This window comes from Lagenorhynchus albirostris, chromosome 4 (assembly GCF_949774975.1).
Source record: "Lagenorhynchus albirostris chromosome 4, mLagAlb1.1, whole genome shotgun sequence".
In the NCBI taxonomy this organism is placed as follows: domain Eukaryota; kingdom Metazoa; phylum Chordata; class Mammalia; order Artiodactyla; family Delphinidae; genus Lagenorhynchus; species Lagenorhynchus albirostris.
In genome coordinates, this window is record NC_083098.1 from 111,985,832 (window position 1) to 112,006,522 (window position 20,691).

At 45.1% G+C, this 20,691-nt stretch overlaps 1 protein-coding gene across 1 annotated transcript in view; it reads right to left on the minus strand.

Annotated features, from left to right (window-relative positions):
* EVC2 (EvC ciliary complex subunit 2) overlaps positions 1–20,691 on the minus strand; it is a 140,569-nt gene that overhangs the window by 18,442 nt on the left and 101,436 nt on the right. The window contains exon 17 of the mRNA XM_060148525.1: positions 8,562–8,789. Within this exon, the coding sequence (XP_060004508.1) occupies positions 8,562–8,789 (228 nt within the window). The remainder of the gene's footprint in view (positions 1–8,561; positions 8,790–20,691) is intronic.

Consider the following 20,691-nt stretch of genomic DNA (forward strand, 5'->3'; position numbering starts at 1 on the left):
GCTGCCTCCCGGATCTGGCCGTGCCAAACAGCATGACGAGACTGCATCTGGGTCTCTCACACCTCCGTGCCTTTGCACACACTGTACACCCACCTGCAGGGCCTTTCCCCGTTTGCCTGGTCAACTCTGAGTCTTCTTTCAAGGACTGGCTTTAGAAGAACCTCCTCAAGAAAGGGCTCTGTTCTGTGTTGGTCTCAGCCTGCGGACTGTGATGGTACTAGCTGGAGATGCCTGGGGGTCCACACTCCCTGGGGCAGTGCCCACAGGCATTTTCCTAATGGGCTGATGTCAAGGTTGAACCGGCCCTTGTGGTTCTTATGATTGCAAGACTCAACCTCACAACCATCAAGGACCTTGAAAAAACAAGGTTTATTACTCACAGGCCCTGGAGGGTACACGGCACACCCAGACCACACAGCAGGGTCGCAAAGAGAGAGACAACATGGCCCTGGGGCTCTGCCTTTTGGATGGTCAAGGGTGGGGTGCCTAGTGTTTCACTGGTTCACTCTTTGTTGGTGAACTTAAATCATAAGAGCAGGAATTGAGGCGCAGGGAGGGCAAAGCAGGGTCACTCAAGAGGTCAGGTATGTAGGTCAACCAGAGCTTTCCAAAAAAGGGAAATTCATGGGTGGGGCAGCCTGACTTTTATCTAGTTGTTTAGTTGGCAACCTGTTTATTTTCAGACGACCTCTTTGAAACGGATGCCTCGACAATCAGAAGCTGAATGTCAGGCACTTATATTACAATCAAAAAAGCTAATTGTCAGGCACTTACTAACGGCTCCTTAAGTCCCCTGGGAGATGCAGACTCCCCCTCCTCAACTGTCCACTCACCATCCCTCGTATTTTCCCATTACAGACTGAATGAAATCCACATGCTGAATCCCTAATCCCCAGTGGGATGGGGCTTGGAGGTGTGGCCTTTGGGGGTAATTAGGTTTAGATAAAGTTACAAGGATGGGGCCCCCAAGATGGGATTAGTTCCCTTACAGAACGAGGAAGAGACCAGAGCTCCCTCTCTCTGCCATGTGAGGACACAGTGAGAAGGCAGCCGTCTGCAAGCCAGGAAGGATTCTTCTCAACAGAAACAGAATCAGCCGGCACTTTGATCTTAGACTTCCCAGTCTCCAAAACTGTGAGAAAATAAATGTTTGTTATCTAAGCCCTGCAGTCTATGGTATTTGGATACAGCAGCACGAGCAGATTAGGACAGTGCTCCACTTTCTGCTAGAGTGTGAGCTCCTGGGGGGCAGGGCTGCATTTCCATCCCCCAACCTGCAGCACATAGCAGCTCCCTGGCAGCTCCCACCTGTTTCTAAAACACATGGGTTGGGCTTCCCTGGTGGCGCAGTGGTTGCGAGTCCGCCTGCCGATGCGGGGGACGCGGGTTCGTGCCTCGGTCCGGGTGGGCCATGGCCGCTGCGCCTGCGCGTCCAGAGCCTGTGCTCCGCAACGGGAGAGGCCACAGCAGTGAGAGGCCCGCGTACCGCAAAAAAAAAAAAAAAGTTAAAACACATGGGTTATCAGCACGTAACCTACGTGGCGAAAGCTGTGCTGGACCAGCAACCATGGATAACACCTAACACTGACAGTACGCAGGTCAAGCCTGACCCACTCTAAGTGCTCTGTGTTTATTCATCTCATTGAATCCTTGTAACAACTGTAAGGAATATCTTATTTTCCCTGTTACAAATGATGCAACTGAGGCAGGGAGACAAAGTAATTTTCCAGGCCATGCAATTCTTAAGTGGCAGAACCAGAATACGGGGCCAGGCCAGCCGGCTCCAGGGTTTGTGTCCTTAACCCCCAGGCTATACTGTCTCTCACTGGCCAGACAGAAGAAATCTGCATTCTGAGGCCACCAGAGTCAGAGAATCTGGGTACAAGAGACTGTCCACAGCCTGCTTAGATGGGTAAGAGAGGGCGGGCAGGAAGGTCCCAAGCCTTGTAAAATGCACACACACCGAACCTATTATTCACCAACTGGCCAGTGTTCTATGTGGGGTGGAGTGAGGATGGGGCTTAATCGTAAGAGGACTTGGTTAGGTGTCATCAGGAGATGGTGGCCCTTGGTCCTCCTAAATTTTGTGCAAAACCGTCTGCCTGTCTGCAGAGGGGCCAAAGCTTGCATCAAATGCTCCGAAGGGTCTCAAAGTCCCCCGGAGGCTCAGAAACCAAGGCAGAAGAGAAAATGGCCAGAGAGGTAAACTGAAGTCGTAGTGTGGAGAGTGCCTGGGTTGTGCCGTCAGGGCCGTGGAAGCTTTGGAATGCTCTGAGCGTGGGCTACCATCACACTGAGATTTCCACTTATGACCATCCTTCTCGTTGCTGCGTCCCAAATTGGAAACATAACCAAACACAGCATTTCCAACAGCACTAATGAGTTTCCCTCAGCGTGTTCTGTCAGCATGCCCGGAGCCTGGTCACGGACCAGGCTTCCACTGAGGCAGCCCCCAGCCCACAGTGTGGGGAAGGAAAGGACAGACCCACGCCTGCCAGTGTCCCCAAAACAGGCAGAGCACAGAGAGCTGGCGAGTCACACTTTGGTTTTCCGAGACCGGGTTAGCCCTGGTTAGGAACAGGAAACAAGGTGGGAACCTGGTATCCTGCAGGTTCTAAGATGCTGATGGGAGGTTCTGCCAGAGGTCAGTTCTCCTCCAAACCCCTGCCACTTAGCACAACTGGAATCCAAGATTCGGTTCTAGAACTGTCTTCCTTAATGCCTGCTCTCTTCACTAGAGTTTAGATGCTCAGGTAGGGACTCTGGGACTGTCTTGTTCATCCTTCTCCCCAGCAGGAAGCAGGCACCTGGCTTGTGGAAGGAGTCACAGTAACCAGCAACATCTTACTAACAGTAATAATAACAGCAATTAGCACATACCGAATGCCCACCTTGCGCTAGATTTGATTCACGCTATCTTTACATGAATTAATTTATTTAATCTTCACAAAACAGCACAAGGTAGTCCCATTTTATCGATAAGGTAGCTCAGGCGCAGACAGCGTAAGGAAATCTCCTGAAGTCCCAAGAACCCAAGAGAGGAGTGATTTTAATTTCTCTGACTCTGGGCCCCATCTCTCGCTTCTATTGTCTCTGGAAAGCATTATGTAGGCATCTTTTGAATGAATGGATGGTTGGACAGATGGACAAATGATGATGATGATGATGAAGACAGACAGGCAGATAGAGAGACAGTTCCAGGCCTTTTACTGGGCACAAGGGATGCTGGGGTGAATGAGACATGGCCCCTAGACTCTGGAAACTCACGGTTTAGCGTGGGAGACAGTTGTTCAAACACAGTAACAGTGACAGGTAACAGCCCGTCTCTGGGAATCGCGATGGAGAGTTATTTGAGTACAGAGCTGGGAGAAACCAACTCTGTCCAAGGGAATCATGGATGGCTTCACAGAGGAGGCAACATTCGGCTTGTCTAAGAATATGGAGAGGAGTTTGCACGTGGGCAGCAGAAGCATTCTAGGCAGAGGTCCTTCCAAGGAATGGAGGCCTGAATGTGTCTCAAGTGTTCAGGAAGCTGCAAGAAGGTCCAGGGGCTAAAACTCAGAGTCCGAGGGAGGGAGGGGTAGAGGATAAATATTAAAATATGGAGCTGGGAATGGGGCTGTCACTGATCATTTTTATTTTTCAGAAAGGCTCCTCTGGCTGCAGTGTGGAGGAGACTGCAGAGGGAAAGAGGAAGGCGGGTGGAAATCAATGTCAGGACAGGAGCCAGGCTTTGCAGGCAGGAGGTGTGGGCTCTGCTTTCAGCTGTGGTACCCTGGTGAAATGCGTTAACCGTCCTAAGCCTCAACTCCATCTGTAGAATGGGAATAAAATCATCCTGGGGTTGACAGAAAGTTTACACACTTAACACGATGCCTTGGGCTTAACGAGAGCTCAATGAGTGCAAGCTACTCTTGGTGTGATTTTTGGTTTTCAGATTTGTCTGAAGAGTGAAGCTGGGTGGCAAAGGTCAGAAGTGAGAAAATTCCAGCAGGATCGACAGACTGGGTGACTGGCAGCAAGTGGGCAGTAAGGCAGAGGGGAGAAGAGAAAGATGTCCAGTCCAGGCTTGGAAAAGTAGATATGCAGCCACTGAAATTGAAATGCAAATACAGTGGGTACAGTTAGTCTGGGGTCACATTATCTGTATGAGTAAGTCCATCCCATTTAAATTTGCCCATGATTCAGTTATGCCTTTGCCTATGTCCCAATTTCACAAAATGAGTCTAAATCTTTCATCAAGTGAGGGGAACTTGATATCATTTTCTTAGGAGTCATTGCTTCCAAAGCATTTCATTTCATGCTTTTTTAAATTCTCCTGAATGTGAAACAGCTTAAAAGCCCGTTCCCAATGGGAAAGTGGTTTTCCCAGAATGATCAGATTGCAGAATGAAAGTCTAATACCAGGAGCAAAATGACAGGTTTGTCTTCCCTCCAAATGCAAATCTTCGCCGCAAAAAACCCCGGCATCGTATCCATCGCTGTACCAGGAATTTAATCATGCAGCATCCTCTGATTTATCATCAGTTGCTTCCAATTCAGGACACATTAACTCTTCTATTCTAAACACGCTTGAGAATAAGAAAGCTTTGATGTTACTCAAAAGGGCTTTAAGATAAAATTGAAAATGTAAGTGTTGTGCTGCCCAATTACTAATGGGAATAAGGGTCGTTGCAAGTGGAAAGGGCCATTCGGTGTCTTAGGGCTTAACGGAGGTGCTTCTCAGAGCATTTATGATGAAGAGATGAACTGGGAACTGAAAGCCAGAGGTTCCTAGTGTCTTATTTTGTTCCTAATTTGTTTGATACATGACCTTGGACCTGCCTTTCCTCTGAAGGCCTCACCTGCTTCACCTATAATTCCTGGCAATGTCCACCTCCATGCCAATCACCCGGCAGCGATACTTACTGTGGGTTTTGGGTAAACATCCTGCAGGTATTTCCTCCTATTATTAATTTGCTAAGGGGTCTTAAGTTGAATGGGTGCTGAATTCAATAAAATACTTGTTCTGTATATACTGAAATGATCATAGGAGTCATTTCTTTAATCTGTTAATCTAATGAATTTTGTACATGAATGTTTTAATGTTAAACCAACCTTACATTTCTGAGAAAAACTCAGTCCGGTCATGCTGTATTAAATCCTTTTTACAGACGGCTGGATTAGGTCAATATTTTGTTTATGAATTGTACATCTATGCTCAAAGTAAGACAACTGTAATTGTTCTTTCTCGTACTATTCATGTCTGCTTTTGGTGTCAAGGTTATCTGAGCTTCATGAAATGAGGAATATTCCCTATTTTTTTTAACATCAGAAATAATCCTTACATGAGATTGGAAAAACTTGCTACCTTAAGGTTTGGTGGAGCTCACCTGTAAAACTATCAAGGTAAGATATCTTTGCACGTGTGTCAGAAGATTTCAAAACGACTGAATCAATTTCTTTCGTGGTAATAGAACTATACAGATTTTTTTTCTAGTTGAACCAATTTTGGTGATCTATAATTTTTTAGAAAATTTTCTTTCATTGCAACGTCTAAAGTCATCTACATAAAATTATTGTTCACAGAATTCTCTTATTTTTTTAAACTCTAGGGCACCTATTGTTATGTTGATTTTTATACTTCTGATATTACTTGTCCCTCATCTCTTTTTTAAATGGTCAGTCTTTCTGGATATTTGTATATTTATTAGACTTTTCTCAAAAAATTCAACATTTCACTTTATTGATTCTTTCTACTGTAGTTTTGTTTTTAATTTTATTTATTCTCTCTTCCTTCCCTCTACTTTCTACAGGTTCATTTGTGGTTGTTATCCCCCTAACTTTTTGTTTTGTTTTGTTTTTTGGGTTTTTTTTTTTGCGGTACGTGGGCCTCTCACTGTTCTGGCCTCTCCCGCCGCGGAGCACAGGCTCCGGACGCGCAGGCTCAGCGGCCATGGCTCACAGGCCCAGCCGCTCCGCGGCATGTGGGATCTTCCCGGACCAGGGCACGAACCCGTGTCCCCTGCATCGGCAGGCGGACTCTCAACGACTGCGCCACCAGGGAAGCCCCCCACTAACTTTTTACATGATTTCAATTGTGAGCCTTTCTTCTTTTTCAATATAAGTTAAGGGCATAAATTTCTCTCTAATAACTGCTTTTTTAGAGAGGAAAAAAAAGCAGTTAGAAACGTCGTATCTACATTATTTTTCTGTTCTTTGAATTTTAAAATTTCCATTTCTTTGATTTGAAAATTTCCATTCTTTTGATTTGAAAATTTCCATTTCTTTGAAAATTTGATTTCTTTGATCCATGAATTATTAAGAAGTATGTTTAATACTTCCAAAGTATGGAAGTTTTAATCTCTTAAAAAAACGGATTTAAACTTAATTGTCCTTTTTCAAAAAGGTGGTCAACAGGGTAATGCATGGTCAATTACTTTTTAACTGTTCTAATATGTGCTGAAGAAAAACGTATGTTCGTTAACCGTTAGCTGTGAGATTTTGCATGTGTGCATTAAATACAGGTTGTTAAATGTGTGATTCAGTTCATCTGTATCTTCACTGGTGTTTCATCTGATCAATGTTCAACCACAGAAGGAGGTGTGCTGAAAGTTCCCACCATGATGAGCGATCTCTCAATTTCTCCCTGTTTGGTCAATTTTTCTTTTTGTTGTTTTGGGTCTTTTACCACATACATGCAAGTTGAGAATCTCTCTGCTCTCTGGGTGAATGAAACTTTTAAATCATTTTGGAATTATCTTTAACTTTTTAAATAATTTCATAAATCATTCTTTTATACTCTATACTGATAATTCAGACATCTACAGTCCTTGGGGATTTTAATCTGCTGGTGTTTTGTGTCTCTTATCCACAGGTCCTCTTGTCTTGCATCTTTATGTGTTCACTGACTCTTTAAATTTTAATTGAGAACTCATAGAAATCCTGAGGTGCCCGGATTGAGAATATTTTCCTCTGGACAGGATCTGCCTTAGCTTTAGCCATGCACCAGGGCAGGCATCCCACCTGGACCTATTTAAATTTAATTTATCACCTTGGAGATTTCCCGACTGAATGGCTAAAGTATTTTTGGATTCCTTCGTCACATTAGAAGAAGCCTTTGGTGACAAATTCAGAGGAGACTCACACCCCGCCCCCCTCACCCCCTGCCACCAGCAGGGCTGAAGATGGACAGGTTACCCTGGTGGCTGCTTTGACCACAGGTGGCTTTCTCCTCCCGCCTCACTGGGCACTCTGTCTCCTCAGGACATCCCACAGCCCCATCTCCTAGTCCTTCAAATTAATCCCCTATCCCTGGGCGTTCTGGGTTTCACCCTTTGCCCCTAGATTTCAGCCTCTGGATTTGCTTCTATCTCCCTCTATGAGTTCAGCTTCTCCAGGCTATCCTTAGCCCTTGGGGATCTTCCTCATTCTCTTGCAAAGTCACAAAGCATTAAAAAGTATGTTTATTTTTATTTACGCAGCATTTGGATGTTTTGTGCTGGGATATCAGCAAAGCTTCCCCTTCTTTCCTATCCCTACAAACAGGCGTCACAGTGCAGGGTGCACTATGTTTGCTGGAAAAATAACTTGGACTCTTCAGGGTCTCATGTTATTTATGACTTCTGTAAAGAAATGACGGGAACCCCCATTAGCAAGATCAACTAGTCCATGAACATGACCCAGGGGTCTGAAGTGAGAAAGGGATACATTTCTGGCTCCTGTCACTCAGTAGCTCTGTGGACCTCGGAAAGAACTTGACCTGCCACCTGCCCGAATCTCATTTCTTCACTTGAGAATTGAGCACAGAAAAGGTACCGACTTCATGGCATGGCTCGATGATTAATTGGCATAATGCCTGACAAAGCGCGTAACTGCAAAGCAGCATAAAATCGCAACTTATTAATAATCATGCTTAAATGATCATCTTAAGACGCACAATTAAGTAATGAATTGTTAATGCTTAAATGAGAGTACACCCATTTCACAGCTCATTAGTGCTTGCCTGCCACACACGTGACACTCGATAAATGTGAGTTCCCTTTCCTCACTGTAACTATTATAATAATACATGAAATTCTAAAATTATACATACAGGGACTAAAATTAGTCCTCAAAACCATTACGTCGGTAGCTTTTGTTTTACGAGTATACCTCCCACGCCTTGAAAAAAATGCAGCAGGTAGGAATAATTAGAATTTTGAAAATAAAAAATAATCCGTTATTTCACAGCATCTAAGGTGCCATTCATTGAAAGCGATACAGCTATTTTTCATAGTAGTATGAAAGATACAATACTGCTGTTGGCTGCAAGAGGCATCCCAGTTTCCCAGATTTTAAAAATGTTAAAATTCAAAAGGTTTGCTTCCTTGGAGGCAATGAAATAGAGCAGCCTTGGGCGGCAAGGGTGCACCACGCTCCCATGGAAGTTTCCTCACTCAACCCTCTCCAGGACGCTGCAGTGGGCACAGGACAGTGGACCACCCACCTAATGGTGGGAGAAGTGGAGGTGGCCACCAGAACGAAACACCAAGGTATGTGGTGCGGCCCTCCGCGCCTTCCTTCCCAGGTCTGTCACTCACCGGGCTGTGCGACTCCAGGATCTGCGTGCAGGCTGACTTGGTCAGGGTCTCTGACGCGCTCAGCTCCTCCAGGAGCAGGTCCTGGATGGTCAGGAGGGCAGTGTACGCCCACAGGGTCTTGGCCATCCTGGCCGCCTTCTGGAACTGCAGGGAGACGAGGGACTCGGCAAAGCATCCCTCCTGGGCTTCCAGCTGCTGTACCCTCTCGCGAAGCAACTCTCCTCGGACCTGGGAGGGGCCAGCCAGAGAACCAGAGAACAGTAAGTGGAGGGACGGCGGAGGACAGAGCACGCGGCTTACAAAAGCACGGTGTATGTATATCCGTGCAGGCAGGCAGCCGGTCATCGATTCGGGATTCTGAAGAAGGTCTCAAGGCAGCAGCGTTGGAATCTCAGTGCGCAGTTTAAGACAGCAAGGGCCTCTCTGCTTATAAAGATGCTGCGGGGCTTTCAGAGTCCCGCTGTTCATTCCACATGTATCACTCTCGGAGGTAAATCGAACTGTGTTGCTCTCCAGGGCAAATTCCTTCAAGCCTCCCATCTTAAAGGATGAAAATTCAGTCTTCCTAACACAGCCCCTAAGGCCCTCCCCTCCCCGATCCCAGCGAAGGTACAGCTGGAAAGGTCTGGTCTGTTCTGCCACCTCCACCCACATACGTGGGACCTCCATTGCTCCTGACAGTTCAGGGCCTTGCACACCATGCTCTTTGTGTCTGTCATCCGAGCTCTTCGCTATGATTCAAACATCCCTCATCTTTGTCCTCCTGAAAATCTCCTACTTGGCCTTTGCGTCTCTGGTTCCCAAGGAGCCACTCTGAAGCATCCTCACTCTGCACATCTGTCGCCCTCCTTGTGTTTCTTTTGTCTCTCAAGCTCCTCTCCCCAGCTGGTACCACACTGTTTACCCCACCAGGACAGAGCTCTTCCAGGGGAGGGCCCAACACCCGAGGGGCCCAGCAGCCTCTAGATGAGAGAATCCATTCATTATACTCATTCACTCAACTAAGTAGTTCATTCCAGCTTCTCTACATTTTTTCTCTGCTATCACTACCTCTTACACTTTCTCTAGGAAACTTCCTACAGGGAACAACATAGTCTACTGCTTCTCTGATTTCACCACCCGAGCCCCTAAAGGCAGGTCCCTGTAAGTGTGCACGCCTCTCCCCTGCACAGGAAGCTAAAGTACAACCCCCAAAGTAGCCTACACAAGCATCATATCTCGATGAAGCCTTTCATTTCATCTTTAAAGGTTTGTGGAATATATTCACAATAGCCACAGTCAAAGCAACCCAAGGACCCCCTCAACAGATGTACAGATAAACGAAATGGGGTCTATCTATACAGTGGAATATTATGCAGCCTTAAAAAGGAAGGAAATTCTAGCACATGCTACAACACGGATGACATTATGCCGAGAGAAATCAACCAGTCACGAAAGGACAAATCCCATATGATTCCACTTCTATGAGTTTGCTAGAGTAGTCAAATTCATAGAGTCAGAAAGTAGGATGGTGGTTGCCAAGGGCTGGGGAGAGGAGGGGTGGGAGTTAGTGCTTCATGGGGACAGAGTGTCAGTTTGGGAAGATTAAAAGCTCTGGAGATGGACGGTGGTGACAGCTGTGTACAACATGAATGTACTTAATGCCACTGAACTGGATCCTGAAAAAATGGTTAAGGTGGTACGTTTCATGTTACGTGTATTGTACCACAATAAAAAAAATGGAATTTTGTTTGCTGCTACGTAACCTATTTTTAAGATTTGTATGTTTATATTCAGAGGTTATAAAGTAGCTGGCCCAAGGGAAAATATTTACACGGCATAGAGGCTGGCAGAAGATGGTGGCCCGGGTTCTCCCATGGCTGTGCAATTTTCCTGTGCCCATTGTGTGTCCTTCAGAGGAAGGTAAATCCCAGTTTAAAGAGATCAGATTTCACCTGTGTGATCTGTCCTTCAGGAAGAACTCTGCTGCAGGAAGGAGGAAAAAGTGCCCCAAAGAAGCAAATAGCCCACTTTGGGTATTATTGGCTGGAAAAGAAAACTCTGCTGGGGGACCTGCAAAGGCTTCTTGGAGGGGTGGCACTTACCACAGGCCATGGAGAAGGAAGGACAACAAGTGAAACTAGTTCTTCAAAGACACGCTGTGGGGACCTGCATATTTGCAGCCCACTAGCAACAGGGATCAGAGGCAATAACACACAGAACTATGGCATGAAAACAGCTTCTCTGGAAGAAGACACTTCATTTCCCTGCTTGAAAGGAAACATGAAGTCTTGTTATCAAAAGGATGCTACCAGACCCCAGTCTTTCCCTAGTTTGGAGCACCAGGTGACAGCCACTTGTGACAGTCCGGTGATCTGTTTCCATGGTAATTACGGATCACTGGCCCGCGCCTTCCAGGTGGGCTTTCTTCGAGGGCCAGCAGCTATACTCAGCTTGTGTGGAGGAGCCTGCACAGCTCGTAGAGGTGGTCCAATGTCCTTGCAAGACTGGGCGATGCCCTGTGAGAATGGGGCCCCAAGAGCGCTGTCTGATTACTTCCTCATGGGGACACTTGGAAACTGAGTCTCTGAAGTGCTTTACAGATCCTAACGGTCTTCAAGCAAACTCTTTTTTCCCACCGTTATTTTTTTCACAGTAAGTTCACAAACAGAAAATATATTTACATCTTTGTGCATTCATCCAAAAAAATTTAATGAGCACCAAATATGTATAATATAAAGGAATGTGTGACGCACCCAGGGAATGGGGACGGGTGCGTCACTAGACACGTATCTAATCCTGAAAGAGCTCAGAATTGAGGAGGGAAGTAGGCACCATGGTGAAAGGCACAGGCTCCAGAGCCAGTACTCTAAATTTGTTTGATATTTTTGCACTTTAATTATCTAGATGATGGGGTGGGTGGCAGTGTCTTTCCAGGCATAGAAATTAATTTTTCTATCTTAAATTTAAGCACTAATGATGTTTATTTAGCCGGGTGTTATGTTTATTTAGTCATGCACATGACTTAGCTTCTCTGAATTCCTAGCTTTGTCTTCTTCACTCGAGGAGTCCACCAGGTTCTGCCTGGTTTCCTTCCCCTGCGCCATGGCCTGGAAGCTCTTTCAGGGCCGTACCCAGGACAGTCACACGGCTCAACTCATCTGCTCCCTGTTTCTCAGGGATCACTTTTGACTGTTGTCCAGTGTTTTAAAAAACACATTATTTCATACATTTTGTTCATTATTTTTGTTTTGTTTTGTTTCGTTTTAGGTGAGGGGATAATCGGATGCTTCAATTCCGTTATGGCCGAACGCAAAATAAGTCCCCAGTAAGGTTATTTTGATTATTAAATAATCTACTACTTTGAGAAAACCATAATTCAAAAAGAGTCATGTACCAAAATGTTCACTGCAGCTCTATTTACAATAGGCAGGACGTGGAAGCAACCTAAGTATCCATCGACAGATGAATGGATAAAGAAGATGTGGCACATATATACAATGGAATACTACTCGGCCATAAAAGGAAACAAAATTGAGTTATTTGTAGTTAGGTGGATGGACCTAGAGTCTGTCATATAGAGTGAAGTAAGTCAGAAAGAGAAAAACAAATACCATATGCTAATACATATACATGGAAACTAAAAAAAAAAAAATGGTCATGAAGAACCTAGGGGCAAGACAGGAATAAAGACACAGACCTACTAGAGAATGGACTTGAGGATATGGGGAGGGGGAAGGGTAAGCTGTGACAAAGTGAGAGAGTGGCATGGACATATATACACTACCAAACGTAAAATAGATAGCTAGTGGGAAGCAGCCGCATAGCACAGGGAAATCAGCTCGGTGCTTTGTGACCACCTAGAGGGGTGGGATAGGGAGGGTGGGAGGGAGGGAGGTGCAACAGGGAAGAGATATGGGAACGTATGTATATGTATAACTGATTCACTTTGTTATAAAGCAGAAACTGACACACCATTGTAAAGCAACTATACTCCAATAAAGCTGTTAAAAAACAAAAAAAAACCCCAAAAACAAATACTTGAAAGAAAATAAATAAATAAATAAATAATCTACTACTTTTCATTGACTGTAACAGTGCCTGACACACTGAAGCGTTGAATGATGGCTAGCTGTTGTTGTTTATTGTTTTTTTTTTTTTTTTTTTTTTTTTTGCGGTACTCGGGCCTCTCACTGTTGTGGCCTCTCTGGTTGCGGAGCACAGGCTCCAGAAGCGCAGGCTCAGCGGCCATGGCTCACGGGCCCAGCCGCTCCGCGGCATGTGGGATCTTCCCGGCCCGGGGCACGAACCCCTGTCCCCTGCATCGGCAGGCGGACTCTCAACCACTGCGCCACCAGGGAAGCCCTGTTTATTGTTAGTACCAATTTTATTATTAAAGGTAGAACATGGTTGGTGGCATAAAGGAGGTCCATATATAGCGCTATGATATTTTAGAGGATGGAAGAGGGGGAGGGGTCAGGGAAGGTTGTGAAGATATCAGCTTTTGAACTGGATATTGAAGGATCCAGGCATTAAGGAAGAGGGAACAGCACAACCAAAGGCACTGAGGCAGGAGTGTATGGGGTCCCTATGGGGTTAGTGAGAGGGTGAATTAGACCAAAGCTGAAAGGAAAAGTGGAAGATAAGGACCTAGAGGTCAGACAGAAACCACATTACAGAGACCCTCACTGCTAAGGGGAGGTAGGTAGCCTTTCTCCGGAGGCAACAGAAAGGGCTTTGGCAAGCCTGTTAAAGTTACTAAAAAGGAAAAACATGAGTGACAGGCAGGTGAACAAGAAATGGATGAGAGGCCCCCTCCTTACACACCTGCATGAGCTCATATTTCCACATTTCCTCCGTGTGGTTTCAATCTTCCCCACCACTGGACAGGTAGTGGCCCAAATACCCTGTAAGGCCTAGTCCCCTGCAGAGACGCAGGGCAGAGTAAGGTGGCCATGAGGGATATCTCATTTTACTTATGCAAAGTCATTCCTAAAATGTGGGATAAACGTAAAGCCTTTTGCATGTACTTCGAGAACAACTTGCAGTGAAATTAACAGAAGAAAGAGTCTCTAACATCCTCTTTCTTCTTCGGAAAGCTTAATTTCTTAATTCTAGCCCTATGAGAATACGCCTCCGAAGAGGGCTTTCATCCTTGTTTAAAAGAACTCCTGGGAAAAGATACAGATTTGCATTTCTATGAGGTATTAATGACAGGCTTAATTAAATATTCAAGCTACCTAAATTAATAAAAATTCATTTGCAAAACAATATGCTGCTAAATACTCTTATTTTAGATGTGAAGTTCAAACAACTTCCTAACTGGTTTCCCTGGTAGAATGTGCAGTTTTGAAGGAGTAGTTTCTTCTATTCATTGGGATGTCCTTTAAACACAAAATAAAATCAACCTGTCAATCATCAGAGAATTACTGAGATTCTAAGAAGTTCAAGACCTTACACCCCTCCTCCTTGCACAAGTTTGGAAACATATACAACTAGATGCATGGGTGAGCCAGACGGACACCAAATGTCAGCTCTGATATTGATGGAAACTAGACTGGAGAATGCGGCTCAGATGTGTTTGCAAAGGAGTGGACAGTCCTCCAAACAGCAGGCCTCCCCCCAGCTCATCACATTGTAGTCAGAAAATGGGGGCTTCCTGCAGGCAGGCTGGCTTCCAAAGAGAGGAGGGAGTTGCGCTGAGCATGCTCAGTTCCTACTTTAATCTCGCCAATCAGGTAACACTCTCTTTGGAGAGAAGTGGGCAAGGAATGCAGAGAGGCCAGGATGTCACTAGCAAAGTCCCTCCATGTGGAAAGAGAGGGGTCAGAAAGGAGTCACATTAGGAATCTCACATCCAAATGCTGGGAGGAGACGCTGATGAAACACTTTTTAAATATAAGAATGTACTCGTATTCTAGTGGCTGGCCCTCTCAAAAAGCAGGTCAGTTTAAACCATGCTTTGCAGGATGGGTTCAAAATTTAAGACTCTCTCCTTTATCTTGCATCAGGAGGGGAGTGGACTCAGTAAAGGTGTGTTGGGTTAATGTTTATTGAATGAAATAACACCCGGCTAAATAAACATCATTAGTGCTTAAATTTAAGATAGAAAACTTGATTTCTATGCCTGGAAAGACATTGCCACTCAACCCCTCATCTGCATAATTAAAGTGCAAAAATCTCAAACAAATTAAGAGTACTGCCTTAAACTAGTCAGCATAGTTTTATTTCTTGTGTTTATGGCTGATCTGTTATCTCCTACATAAAAACTTACCACCTAACTAGCTGTGTGACCTGGACAAGCTGCTTAACCTCTCTGAGTCTCAGTTTTATCTCTGAAAAGCAAACAATAAAATGACAGGGAACAATGCCTGTAGAGTCTGTGGTACCTAATGAGCCCCCAATAAGTAGTAGCTGCTGTATTCTTACCACTAGTATTATTTTGTTATCATTACTATAATTAGTTAAATAGAGTCTCCTTTGGGTTGCAGGAAAAAGATAAAACAATAGTTTATAATATTGAGAGTTTTCTTTCCTCCTTTAAAAAGTTTTTTCATTTCTAATTATAAAAAAACATGCACAATGTAGAAAAATATTAACAACTGAGATTCCTGGAGAAAGACAGTAGATTTATAACATGCATCTACTGCTCTCTTTAAGGCAGAAGGACTCAAGTAAAACTCTACATACTGACTACTAAAATCTCAGTTCTCTTCCCTCATTTGGCTCCTGACATATGGGCAGCAAGGCCTTTACCATTTAGGCAGGAGACTGGTCTTCTCTGGGCACTCTGACCAGATTTCAAGAAAGCTCTAAAGTTACAGACATTGGGAATTCACCAAGTGAGTGGTCCAGCCCAGTCACAGCAGCGTGAAGGTCACAGTCTGCAAGCCCTACTTACAGGTCAGAGCCTCCAAGTAGCTTTTAAGTACTCGACTCTTTTTTTTTTTTTTGTGGGGGGGTACGCGGGCCTCTCACTGTTGTGGCCTCTCCCGTTGCGGAGCACAGGCTCCGGACGCACAGGCTCAGCGGCCATGGCTCACGGGCCCAGCCACTCCGCGGCATGTGGGATCTTCTCGGACCGGGGCACGAACCCGTATCCCCTGCATCGGCTGGCGGACTCTCAACCACTGTGCCACCAGGGAAGCCCAAGTACTCCACTCTTAAATATGAGCAGACCACCAAGGATGGCCACATACCTGGGAAAGCCTCTAATGAACGTAGAGGTAATAATAAATGTGCAGGAATTTTTTGAAAAACTTAATGTTCTCAGAGAGATACAAGAGTTATTGTAGCCTTAAAGCAACAAGACAATGTTATTTCGTAGAGAGCATTCAGAGAGAAAAAACTCTTGAAAAATTAGAAATTAAAAATATAAGTGGGCTGCTTTGGGAGCAGTGGGAAACTATGAAGCTTCCCTTAGGAACTCTGTTCAATATTCTGTAATAACCTAAATGGGAAAAGAATTCGAAAAAGAATAGATATGTATATGTATAACTGAATCACTTTGCTGTACACCTGAAACTAACACAACATTGTTAATCAACTATGCTCCAATATTAGATAAAAATTTTAAAAAAAGGAAGAAACTTTCCTTAAAATGGTGTTTCAGGGAGATGACTTTGACAGAGTCTGCCTCAAGGGATAAAACAGGGGCAAGAGTAGACATGAAGAGAACCGTCTGGCGGCTTTCCCAGTCTTGGTAGGTGGATGAAGGGATTTTCTCGCCTCTTCCTAAAATGCATTCCCTTCCAATATGCCTTCTTTTCTAAGCTTTATAAAGACCTGTACCATCAGTTTTCTCTCTTGTCATGTCATCTGAAAATGAGCACATTATTCTCATGCTTAAGCTCTAGCCACTTCTGAAATGACAGGTGTGTGAAGAGCTGTTCCTGACAGAAGCGCCAGCCACCTCTGCATAATTGCCGAGGCTGCTGCAGAAACACACTAGGATGCGTGGTTGATTGCACTGCAAGAGTTCCACTCCTGATGGAGGGATTGCTAATGAAGTATGCAAGCATGGCATCTCGTGAAACCTAGAAATAGTGAGTGAATAATGGATGGGTGAACGGTTATGTGGTAGACACACCACCCAGATGGAAGCAACATCATTAAAATAGTACCAGAAATCGTGGGTGAGCAGAAAATACGGTCATGTCACTTTCATTTATATTGAAGTGCTCCTAGAGAAAATTTATGAGAAATTTATATATACTTTGTGCAAAACCAGCAAGAGAACGCACCGAAGATGAACTGAAATATTGCCTTCGTTTCTGGATCCATCAATTAAAATTCTGCTAACAGAACACAGAGGTGGGCATCGAGAGACTGGAACCTTATCCTTGCTGAAGTGTCTGGCCTCAGGGCCCCTCAGTCCCCAGAAACCAGTCCAGCTCTTGACGGGGGCTGGGACTGCAACCCTAACCTCCATCTCACACTGACAAGTAGAAGGAAGAGAACAGGTCAGACTAAGACACGGCCCCCAACCCCTAGAACCAACGAGAGCAGAGGTCAGGAGAGGAGGACTGGCCAACAGAGACTGACTTCTAGAACTACTAATGAATATATCCTGAGAGATACTCTCTACGAAGTGCCTAAATCTTGTCAATTTTCCCTCAAAAGGTCTGAGCTTCTCAGTGTAGCTGTCAGGACTCTCATGACCTGGGTCCTCCCTGCCTCTACTGCCCTTGTCTCCATATCTAACGGAAAATACTCAGCCTTTTGGAGGACAAATAAAGCCACAAGGTAAGCCTCAATAAATTCCAAAGACTTGTTATCATATACACTTTGTTCTCTATCTAAAACATACTAAAAGTAGAAATCAATAACAGAAGGATAGGGTTTTTTTCTTTTTAAGGATCTGTTAGAAGTAAAAATCAATCAAAAAGGGACAGGTTAGAAAGTTCTGCTTCTGGCCATGATACAGGAACAGGGAACAAATTTACTCTGTAACCAGATTTGCTTTCCCACAGCTAGAAAACTAGACAAATCACATGATGCAATGGTTTTCAGACACTGGACAACAGGCAGCACAGAACTGGGATACTTGAGAGAAGGGAAATAGACAAGGTGAGCCCCACGGTTGCCCCAGCTTACAGCCTGAATGCAGTTCCTAGTACACAAAAGGATGTGCTGGGGAACCCAGGGAGAGACCAGCAGGCTCAGTACTTTCAGAAAACAAAAGCAGAGTTTGGGAGGCCCCTGTGCCTAGAATTTGTGGGGCAGAGTCCTAAAGAGGAGGGAGCTGCTGAGAGAGAGAGAGAGAGAGAGAGAGAGAGAGAGAGAGATTCAGAGATTTGCAAGGGGCTTTGGCTGAATACTGTGCATGTTTGAAAAAAACCCAAATAACAAACCAATGCCAGGCCAGGGAAAGAACCACCAGAAATAATAGGCAGAGCCATTGCTGGAGCTCACACAGAGCTGGGAAGAGCTTGTGTTCCCACGACCCAGAGTGAAAAGACCCCACGACACACAAGGTATCAGGTAGAGTCCTCAGAGGTGTGTTGCCTCAGCAGCGGGGATACGTTAGTCCTCGACTAAAGGCAGCTCTTGACCCAACCTAACAAAGCTTAAAAGCAAGCCTTGAGGTGAGCTGTGACAAAGCGAGAGAGAGGCATGGACATATATACACTACCCAACGTAAGGTAGATAGCTAGTGGGAAGCAGCCGCATAGCACAGGGAGATCAGCTCGGTGCTTTGTGACCACCTGGAGGGGTGGGATAGGGAGGGTGGGAGGGAGGGAGACGCAAGAGGGAAGAGATATGGGAACATATGTATAACTGATTCACTTTGTTATAAGGCAGAAACTAGCACACCATTGTAAAGCAATTATACCCCAATAAAGATGTTTAAAAAAAAAGCAAGTCTTGAAAGGATAAAATTAATCCAAAAGAACATACCTACATGTCAAAACTCCACTATTAAAGAAAATACAAAATCCAGTACCCAACATGTAAAATCTACAATGCCTACCATCCAATCAAAAATTACCATGCATGCAAAGAAGAAGGAAACGATCCATAATCCAGGGAAAAATCAACCAATGGAAATGAGAGAGATGATGGAATAAGCAGACAAGGACATTGACACACTGCTAAGAAAAAGAAATGAGGCGTAAGAATCAGAAAGGAGGCTACGAAGCTGCGATTATTTGTAGACATTACGACCAAATGCAAAAAATCAACAGACACATTCTCACAGGAATCTTAAGAGGTAGGTGTACCTATCATGCACACTTGAAAGATGAGTACGCTAGGGCATAGAGTGGTTAAGTGACTTGCTCAAGGTCACAGGGCTATAAGTGACAGAGACAGGGACTTTGGACCCAGCACTCTGGCTCCAGAGATAGAAAATAAGGGAGTCTGGAAAGACTTATAAAAATTCGTAACATTTCTTTACATCAGTATCAAATAAACCCAAAACATAACTGAAAATAGGTAATAACTCACAATTGCAACTAAACCTATCATGTATCTGGGAATCATCAAAAAGAATACACAAGACCTTATGTATACGTATACCTTACCCATAAGGTGACCCTATGATTTCTCGCCCAAGTTGAGAGTAAAAGGAAGAGCTAACAGGAAGGGACGTGGGGATGACAGGGGAGACTGGGACTGTCCCAAGCATATCGAGGTGGACGTTCACCCTACTTAATGGAAGCGAATATAAAATCTATTAAAGATCTTAAAAGAAGATCCACATAAAATAAGAAACATTCCACATTTTTGGAGGGGAAGACAATTCTCAAATTAACCTGTAATTTCAGTTCAATCCAACAGAAATTTATCTTGGAACTTGATTAACTTATTCTCAAATGTACATGCCCTCCAGAGTCCTCCAGGTTGAAAATCATGCATCTGTGCATTTGTAAGGAGCCCATCAGAAGGACTGGGATGTCTGTGGAGTGTCACAGGTGCACAACAGCCACTCAGGATGGCTGCCTCTGACCGGAGCTGGTAACCCATCAGCTGGACAGAAAAGGTGGGCAGGCAAGAAGTCCACTTTCATCCCCCTGCCTGTCTCTCTTTTCCTCCCTGAATCAGTCGTACAAGTCTTTCTGAATGAGTCATGTACCACTCATTCAAGGCGGAGCTCAGCATAGTCAGGTGGCTTCTATGTGAAAGCAGGAGGCAAACCTGTAAACGGTCGATGTACAAACTTGCTGCTCATCTAAAACCGTGAACATCTCAAGTGCAGGATCCTGCAACAGTGCCCGGCCCAGAGAACAGGCTACAAAATGTTCTAAAGGAGGAAGTGAAGGAGAATGAGGGAAAGGGGAAAGGTGAGCACGGCAAGGAAAAGGAAAGAGGTGGAAGAAAGGGAGGGGACGTGGGGAAGAGGACAAACAGCCCTGCTGGGAGGCTGAAGCCTTCTCGCTGTCACTGCGGACCCAGCACCATGATGGAAAGGGCATGGGTGATGGAAGCAGACGTGCCTTGTGGGAGCCCCAGCTCAACCACTCACTGATGGCGTGACCTTGGGCAATTCTGCCGACCTCTCCAGATGGCAGAGTCCAGACCAGGGACATATCAACCTGGGGCTGAGGGTTGCAGATTCTAGTAAAGAAAGGGGGCACCTGGCAGGTGCTTCCAGCATGCTCTGCAAACCCCAGCTGTGAAGCCACAGTCCCTTTGGGGACAGCATGCTGCCAGCCAGGCAGTGGCTTGACAGTGGGTCTTGGGACAGTGGCCATTAGGTCCCTGCTCCATCTTGATAGCTACATGAGCTTGGAAGGGGTTCCCAGTCCTGAAGCACAATCAAACAACTCTCAGCTGCTGCCATCCCCCCAAGGGCTGTCATTTCTGTGCAATTACCCTGCAAATAAAAAATCTGAACAATTGCCACTCGGATGCTAAGAGATGCAGTCGACCGACTTCAGGAGGAACATCAAAGCCGCTGACTGGGGAGTGCCTATTGTATTGGCACTTGCCACAGTGAGATAGCCATTTGTGAAGATGGCCTGTCATGAAAAGGTCACAGCTGGCAAATGACTCTTGGCTGCCTTTCTCCATGAGGCCGGAATTAGGTAGCCTATGAGTTGCTCCATTATTGGGGAAATGGGCACTGGAGCCCACTTCAAAGTTAAAAAGCACCTTCCAATCCATTTGTTCCTCACAAATCCGGTGACTAGTGGGTTATCATTGTCTC